The 9070-nt window shown below is 41.7% G+C and overlaps 2 protein-coding genes and 1 long non-coding RNA gene across 8 annotated transcripts in view; 2 read left to right on the top strand and 1 right to left on the bottom strand.

The window, feature by feature from the left end:
* Zcrb1 (zinc finger CCHC-type and RNA binding motif 1) overlaps positions 1 to 121 on the bottom strand; it is a 100073-nt gene extending 99952 nt beyond the window's left edge. The window contains exon 1 of the mRNA XM_005406577.2: positions 1 to 121. The gene's annotated coding sequence lies outside the window, so the exon portion shown is untranslated.
* Positions 1 to 9070, top strand: part of Pphln1 (periphilin 1) — a gene marked incomplete in the record, with an annotated part of 147089 nt that overhangs the window by 38987 nt on the left and 99032 nt on the right. For 5 of the 6 annotated variants that reach the window (XM_013505666.1, XM_013505665.1, XM_013505667.1 and 2 more), the window contains 1 exon segment: positions 9036 to 9070. In XM_013505666.1, the coding sequence (XP_013361120.1) occupies positions 9036 to 9070 (35 nt within the window). 6 annotated transcript variants of the gene reach the window in all.
* LOC106146877 lies at positions 170 to 4962 on the top strand. Its single transcript, XR_001231491.1, has 3 exons — positions 170 to 247; positions 1155 to 1157; positions 4941 to 4962. It is a non-coding gene; the product is annotated as an uncharacterized LOC106146877 (long non-coding RNA).

Below are 9070 nucleotides of genomic sequence, written 5' to 3' on the forward strand. Positions count from 1 at the left end.
CTTCGGGCCGGCTGGGGCTCCGGCCCGACTCGCATCCCGCGCCCGGGCGAGAGCGGGAGGTCCGGGCGGCGGCAGAGCGCTCGGCGGCTCCCTTCAATCGGGCCTCGCGGGCGGGCGCGTTTGTGACGTCATGCAGGCGCCGGAAGTGCCTCCTGGAAGAGCCGTGGCGGCGGTGGCGGCGGTGGCGGCGTTCGTGTCGGTGTCCCGTGGTGCGCCGCGGCTGCTGTGTGTGCGGGTCCCGGAGTCGGTGAGAGCCTGTTCGTCCCCCGAGAGGTAATGGGGCGGGCGAGTGGGCCGGGTCACCCTGGGGAGCCGCGGCGCGCTTTCCGTGGGCGAAGCGCGTAGCCCTTCTGCCCTTGCGGTGTAGCGTGGAGGGGCGCGGTGAACTTTGGCAGAAGGGAAGGTATGGAGTGCGGGGAACCTTCCTTCCCAGCACCTCGTTACGCGGAAGATGTGGTGTGCTAGGTATCTGAATGACTGAGATCGGAAGGTCAGTAAAATGACTGTGTTCGACATACCCAGCTTCGTGTTAGGCTCGCTGGGAGGGAACCCCTTCCCCAAAATAAAAGTGCCCGGCGGACCTGTTTGTGGCGCAGATACAGACTGATGGGGAGACAGGCCAGGTTCGGGGAGAGGAGGGGGCTCTGTGGACAGGTACCGGATTTCTTGTCACCTTGTTTCTTTTTGTAAATCTACAACGGGCACATGGCTGCAACTTCTCCTTACAAGTGGTTGTAAGGGGCTTTTATTTGCACCCAAAAGTCAGAAAATAACGGAAGGTGGTTTATACCTACACCCGCCAGCTCGGACAGACCAAGCCTTTGAGTCCCCGCGAGTCTGCCCAGTCCGTGTAGCCAGGCCCGCGTGAAGCTTGAGCGAGCTCAGTGCCTGCGTGCTTGCCAAGGGCCGGCTGAGACTCGTGGCAAATTTGTGGCCAAGTTAACCCACCATGCTTCACGCCGCTGTTCCTTTTATTTCCTGCCCAAGTTGTAAATCCCCTTTGGTCTTTGCTACTTCTCCCTTTTTTCGGGGGTTATCACTACTTTCCGTTTTTATTTGCCTTCTCTCCATTCTTGAACTGTGCTTTTGCAAATTTCAGTCTCTGCCCAAAGTGTTCTATATTCAACCCTTTTACAGAATTTCTCTGACCTTAGCAAGTGACATGTTTTTTCCCTGGTAGCCCTTTCACTTGAGCTGTGTCGTCTAAGGCCTTGCCACTCTGAATGTGCCTGATTTCAATTGAGTCCTTTCTGTGACACCTACCGTGAAGGTTGGGTGTGGCACTATTTCTTTCAATACTGTTGTCCAATGTGTTTGCGAAGACTGTTTTCTCTATTTGACCCATACAATTCTCTCCTTCCTTTTTTTGAGTAATTACTCTTGCTAGCTGTGGCTTTATCAGAGGGTACCTCCCACCTTCCCACAGATAGTTACGGATCGTTGCCATCCGCAGATGTCCTTTATCTATGGTGCTGATCACATGCAGACCTGCTTGCCTCTGCCTTCCCTCCAGAGCTAGGCTGTGGGGTGGGAGGACTATTTGCCTTGCTGTCTTTGGAACTCCAGTGTCTTAATTCAGTTGCTGGCACTTTATAGACTCGTTGGCATTTCTTCAAAGAGTGCAGCAGGTGAAGGTGTGGTTTCAGCGTTCAAGAGAAGCAGCAAGGTGCGTGTTTACCTGTGGATAGGTCACTAATTTACAGCTCATTTGGCTTGTGAGAATATAATTCTAGGGTTGCCAGAACATCTTAATTTGCAGTAGAAAAGCTAGAAAGTTTTTAAAACAAACAGGATTATCTCCTAGTTTTTAAATGTTATGAATGGAATATTTTTTTAGTGAGTGAGACAGAAGTCACCTGTGGTCCATCACTCACCTGTTTGGAATCTGCCTTGAGCATTGTGAGCTTTAGAGAATGGGATTTTGTGTAGAAAGAAGTTGAATAAAATAATGGAAAGAAGTATTTTGATTTTGAATGTGTAACTTAACATTCATCTGTGACTCTTCCCTTCTCTTTCTCTCTTTCTGTTCTACTCTCAACTAAAACTTTTTTTTGGTTTGTTCGAGACAGGGTCTCTCCCTATGTAGTTTAGGCCAGCCTTGAACTCAGTATGTAGTCCAGACTGACCTCAAACCTGTGGTGCTTTTCCAGCCTCTGCCTCTGGAGTGGTTGGACTAAACGTATGTGCCACCTCTCCTAAACTAAAAATATTCTTAAAACATTGAAAAGTCAGAGACTTGTGAAAGACTGGTGGTGTATCTAGTTTGCGTAACATGAAATAGTAGTTGTATCACTTTGCCTTTGGATTGACAGTGTGATTTGAGAGAAGGACCCTGCCTGTGGCTTTTGTTTTCTGTGTGTCCTGGTCACTTTTAGTTAGACTGCCAGTTCTGTCTTCTTAGCTCATAATAATGGTTTGGGTTTGCTCAGTGGAATGTTTTTAAAAAAGCTTATTTTCTTTCTGAACTAAAATCCATGGTGATATTTTAAACATACCATCTTTATTGATTACAATGTTAGAGGAGAAGGACTTTTATAATTTGGAGCCGGTTACAGGTGCAGGTGTTTTTCTTTTCTTTCTTCCTGTGTGTGTGTGTATTGTTTTCTATATGTTTTTTTGAGGCAGGGTCTGCCTTTGTAGTTCAGGATGACTTTGAATTCACTTTGTAAATCCCAGGCTGGTTTCATTAAGATCCTCCTGTTCAGCTTCCTTGACATTGGGATTACAGGCATAGGTCACTATGCCTGGTTTGTGCTTGTTTTTGATACAAGGCCTTGCTGTGTATATAGCAGAATCCAGACTAGGCTGGTCTGGAACTCTTATGTAGCCTGAGTTTGCCTCCTACTTATGATCCTCCTACCTCAGCCTTCTGAGTAGCTTGGGTTACATGTGCCTAGGCTGGCTTCAGATTTGCAGCCTGCCTTCCTCAGCCTCCCAAGCAGCTGGCTTTACAGGCAGGTACCACTCTAAGGCACTCTTCTAAGTGAAATTTGAGTGCTTGCTTTGGCAGCATATATGCTAAATGCAACTTGAATTCTAATTCTGTTGTCTGCATAATTATGATGTAGAAGGCTTTTGCATTTTCCTATTGTGTTCTTCATTTTGCATATCCAATTAGTTAGAGAACTTTACTGGACTGTTTTTGAGACTCCAGTAATGGAAGGAGAGTTACCGAAGTGTTAACATGGGAAGAGGCATGATCACCCCCCGGGAGTCAGAGTACCTTGGTACAAATACAGCTGATTGGTTTTGGTGTGGGCCTATGGTTTTGTGCTGGACTGAGTTTCTAAGTCTCAATAATGGCATATCCAGCAGCATACTCCGCTAATCAGAATTGTTGTACTTGAGAGCTTTTTTCTTTTGTATTTAATGAACTCTAAATTTTACTTTGTTTTAGCAGTGTAAGGTTGCATATAGAGTTTTCTCACTTATCCTGCTTTTCCTCGTTATAAATTTCTGAATGATGAGGGATATTCAATAATTTGGCATGGTCCTCACTAGGACTGTTTGATGTTTGAGTTTTTCTACCAGTGGATACCAGTCATCTGACCAAACCCATAATTCTACCATCATAATGTGTTCTGTCTTTCTATTCTGCAGTATTAAGAGAAAGTTATATGAGTTATATCCCTAGCCTATATTCATATTTTTTATTCTGAAACTATAGTAATTTAGATAAAAAATTCTGATATTGCTGTTTTGTAAAAGCAGTAGGTAGAGTAATCTAAAAACTAAAGATTGTGTAAAGATGTTCAGTATTTTTTTCCTTTTTAAAAATTGTGTATTGGTACAATTCAGATGTACATAACAATCAAATAGATCATAGTGAATTTGTACCTGTATAAGATATATCTTGATTCCTTTTTTTGTTTGTTTGTTTGTTTTTTTTGTTTGTTTGTTTTTCTCCGGTACCGGGAACCGAACTCACGACCTTGCGCTTGCCAGGCAGGCGCTTTTGCCGCTGAGCTAAATCCCCAGCCCCTTGATTCCTTTTTTTAGTTAAATATTTTCTGTATTCAACTGGAAGAGATTGTTTATTTATTTATTCATTTATTTATTTTTTATCTCAAAGAAACAGAAAAAAGAAGTAAAAACAATTCCAAACAATATGATAGGGAGGGTAACAATGGTAACTACCTTGCATATTGTTATCTTTAAATTAATTACTCAGTATATGAGCATTTAATTGTTCAAACAGTATTAGCACAGACCTATCTTTTCAGTGAACTGAAATCAGTAGTATAACTGATTGGTTTTGGCAATCAGTTTAATTTAGCAATTAACTATCTTTTATATATATATTTTTTCTTTTGTTTTTCCCTTCCTTTTTTTCCCCACCCCTAAACCAGTTTCTCTTTACTTTTGAAGTTTCTTCCCATTTTACAATATCTATTGTACATTTTAGATCACATTTCGGCTTCTCACACTAGGGAGACAATACTGTGTTTGCACATGTGTGTTAGATTTATTTCACTTACGAGTATGGACTTAAGTTGCCTCCATTTACCTATGAAAGTCTCCAGTTTATCCTTTTTTTACGGCTGAGTAATACTCCATTATATAAAAAGACCATGTCTTTTGTATCTATTCCTTGGTTGATGGGCATTTGGGTTGTTTCCAAGATCTAGCAATTACAAATTGTGGCGCTACAAACATGGGTGCACATATATTGCTGTGGTATAGTGTTTTTAATTCTTTCGGGAAGATACCCAGAAGGGGAATAGCTGGGTTGAATGGGACTTCTAATCCTAGTTTTTTGGGGAATCTCCACACTGATGTCCACAGTGGTTACATGACTCTACATTCCCCGCAATAGTGGCGAAGGGTTCCTTTTCCCCCATAGCCTCTCCAGCATTTGTTATTAGTTCATTTCTTGGTGATAGCCATTCTTTGTTATTTTTGAGACAGGGTCTCCCTATGCAGTTCCGGCTTGTCTTGAGCTCACTTTGTAGCCCAGGCTGGTTTTGAACTTGCAGTGATCCTCCTGCCTCAGCCTGCTGAGTGCTGGGATTACAGGTGTGTGCCACCATGCTTGGTGATAGCCATTCTTTGCAGGGTGAAATGTAATCTCAGTGTTGTTTTAATTTACATTTCTCGAATGACCGGTCATGTTGAACATTTTTTCATATATTTATTTGCTGTTTGTATTTCTTTGTCTGAAAAGTGTGTATTCGTCTCTGATGCTCATTTTTGGGTTGGGTTTTTATATTTGGGAGGTGTGGTTTTTTTTGTTTTTTTTTTGTTTTTTTTTTAGTTCTGTATATGTTCCTGGTAGTAAACCTTTAGAGATTAAGTTTCAAAAATGAAATAGTTGATTATAGGAGATTATTTAAAGCCTAACCTAAAACAGCATATTTACAGAGACATTAGCATTTTGTACTTATCATGTATAGAAATTGAAAATATAAATTAAGGTCTTTGAAAAGTGTAAACATGTAAAGAATGTTTATTAAACGTTTTAACTAGCATCTGATTTCTGTAGCTCCTCATAAGGTGAATACTCTATCAGGTAGTGGAGTCACAGATACATAGTTGTTCTAGGATTAATGGTAGGAGATAATCTGTAGTTGTTTCATGGATACTGTTTGTTTCATATAGAGATTAAGTTCATTATACAGAAGTATTTGCCAAAGTGATTGTTAGATTTTAGCAAACTGAGTACACTTTATTATGTGGTTGAAATCTTGATGTCAGATAAATTTTATGTTTTGGGTTTTCTAAAAAGTTTTTATTGTGATAAAATATACATGAAGTTTATCATTTTATGGAGACTAAAAAAGGTGATACAAAGAATCAGTGAATCAAAGAGCTAGTTCTTTGAAAGAATAAACAAAATAGATAAACCGTTAGCCAGTCTTAGCAAAAAAGACCCAAATCATTGCAGTTACAAGTGAAAAAGCTAGCTGGGAGTAGTAGCATATACCAGAAATCCCAGCACTTGGGAGGCAGAGGCAAGAAGATCACCAAGCATTCGAGGCCAGCCAGTGCTACATAGGGAGACCCTGTCTCCCTATGTAGAAAAAGAAATGAAAAAGCTGAACTGACAGTGGACACTGCCAAAATCCAGAAGATTATTAGCAACTATTTTGCAAACCTGTACACCAGTAAATTTGAGAACTCAAGACATGGACAGATTCCTAGGTACATACATATAAGTTACCAGAACTGAACTATGAAGATATAAAAACCCTGAATAATTGAATAGCAGGCAATGAAATTAAAGCAGTCTTAAAACAACTTACTAAGAAAAGTCCAAATGCTGTTGGATTCTGTGCTGAACTCTACAGGAATTTCAGGTAAGATCTAACACTAATGCTGCTGAAACTCTTTAATGAAATTGAAAGAGCAGGGCTACTGCTAAACTTACTCATCGAAGCCAGCATTGCCCTGATTCCAAAAGCGACAAGAATCCAACCAAAAGAGAGAATTATAGCACAATGTCCTTAATTTTCACAGATGCAAAAGTCCTCAACAAGATACTGGTAAACAGAATGCAGTGTCACCTAAAAGGTCGTTCCTCATGACCAAGTCAGCTTCATCCTAGAGATGCAAGAATGGTTCAACATTTGCAAACCAGTAAATGTAATACTGTACATCACGTAAATATCAGAGGTCCCAGAATCCCTTGATCATCTCAGTAGATGCAGAAAAAGCCTGTCACAAACTCCCAATATCCTCTTATGATAAAAGTCCTGAAGAAAGTAGTGGTAGAAGGACTTCACAATCTGATAAAAGCAACTTATGACACACCAATGTCCAGCATCATACAAAATGGGAAAAAACTGGAAACTTTCCTCTAAGGTGAGGAATGAGATACGAATGTCCACTATCACTGTTCCTGTTTAGTATAGTTGTTGGAATGTTAGCCAGAGCAGTCGGGTGAGAAGAGGAAGGGAATATACATAGAAAAGGAAGAAATCAAACTAACATTTGCAGACAACGTGATCTTTTACCTGGAAGACCCAAAAAATTCCGCCAAAAGACTCCTAGAATTTACAGTAATAACCAAAGTTGGCAATGTAGGACGATGCAAAATCAGCACACTAAAATCAGTAGTGTTCTTATATACCAATCATGAGCTCACTGAGAAAGAAACTAAGAAAAAAGAATCATTCGTAATGGCATGAAGAAAAATTAAATAGTTAAGAATTAACCTAATCAAGGAAGTAAAAGACCTCTACAATGAAACTGTAGTACAGGACTCTGAAAAAGGAGATCATAAGAGTCGCTATGGTGGTGCATGCCTGTAATCCCAGCACTGTGGAGGCTGAGGCAGGAGGATCATTGGGAGTTTGCAACCAGCGTGGGCTGCATATTGAGACCCTGTCTCAAAAAAGTTCCCTATTCCTGGATAGGCAGAACCAATATAGTCAAAGTGACCACACTCCCCAAACTGATATACAGACCTAATGCAGTCCCAACCAAAATGTCAGCAACATTCCTCACAGAACTAGCGAAAACTACCCTACAATTCATGTGGCACCCGAAGAACCTGGAATAGCAAAAACAGTGCTGGGTTACAAGGGCAAACCAGGGTGCATCACAATCTCAGATTTCCAGTTACAGACCGCAGTGATGAGAACAGCTTGGTACTGGGGCAGAAACAGACAGGTGGGTCTGTGAGACAGAGTGGAGGACACAGAAGCAACCCCAGCCACATTCAGCTGTTTGCTCTTTGATGTAGGGGCCAAAACCACGCACTGGCAGAAAGATAGCGTCTTTAGCAAGTGGTGCTTGGAAAGCTGGCTGCGTACATGTAGAAGAGAGACAGTGTAAGACCAGCCCTGACCGAGACCCACCCTGTGGTGTAATGACCCCTGTGCCTTGTGCTGTGCTCATTCTTCTCTTTGTGCATTGTTCACCTTGTCTGTGGCCTGTGCAGTTCCTGTTTGTATCTGTTCTTGCAGCTGTGTAGCCTTGGTTTGTGTAGTGTCGCATTCACCCTGTACCCTGAACGTGTCAGCTCTCAAAAGAGGAAGCGTATCTTACTTGACGAAAAAAATATACTCTCTTGTCTGTCCAACATGAATAATGCTGACAAATTATATGTTTTAAAATTTTATTTTTATTTTTGTTTCTTAAATTCTATTTTAGTTTCAAAATTTATTAGGATGCTTTTGCATTAAAATAAATTTATAGCATTAACACTATGAAGAGTGTTTTTCCAGGGAGCACTGTGATTTATTTTTGGGTCTGTTGGCTCTATATTGATAGGATTGCTCATTTAACACTTTTCTCCAATTAAAACTACTTTGTTGAACATGTAGACAGCAGGTGTAAGCTCTAAGAATGCAGAGAAGGAAAAAACTAACACAAACCACTTAACAGGAAATAGGAGCAGTTTTGTCAGCTCATCCCTCAAACTGTGCAATGAATGGAATTACTGTTTTCCTTGCACGAGAGTGGAGAAGTGCATGTGGTCTTTGACTCCTCTTCCAGGACTTGTTGGGAAGGATATCTTAGATGCTTTAAATTACCCTGTAGGTAGAAGGAAGGTGGAGATTGGCTCTGGGGAAGCGCTCGGACTGATTCAAAGCTCGGGGTTCTAAGGACACCCGAGGCGGTGACCCTGTTTGCCGTGTGCAGGCGCACAGAGGGGTACAGTTGTGTAGTCGTGACTTAGCGCAGGGACGCACACGCGCTGACTGTGGCGCTGAGCACGCTGTGGTATGAGATAGCAGCCTGTAGAAGAATCACACAGTGACGACGCTGGCGGCTCTGCTCTTGCACTGTGGCTGTGGCTCTCTCCTCTGCTCCACCCTGCCTGCCGTAGTTGCTGTTTTTCACACCTGTGTTTTTTTATCCTTTGGTCCTCACCTTGGGAAATCTCGCTGGGCCCCTGAAGGGGCGGACACTGGGGCTTTATTTATTTATGTAATTATTTAATAAAACTTGTTTGGAAGATCACATTTTCTCTTTTTGATCACTTACTTTTTTTTTCTACTTAAGGCCGGTTTGTGTTGAAAACTAGTCATGTACTTCTCTGTTACCTCCTAATAACAGAAAAACCATAGCTTTTGGTTTTCTTTCTCTAGTGGCTGAGAGAAGAAATGAGATGTGGTCTGAGGGA

The sequence above is a fragment of the Chinchilla lanigera genome, unplaced genomic scaffold, assembly GCF_000276665.1.
Source record: "Chinchilla lanigera isolate Chin_1 unplaced genomic scaffold, ChiLan1.0 scaffold00099, whole genome shotgun sequence".
NCBI classification, from domain to species: domain Eukaryota; kingdom Metazoa; phylum Chordata; class Mammalia; order Rodentia; family Chinchillidae; genus Chinchilla; species Chinchilla lanigera.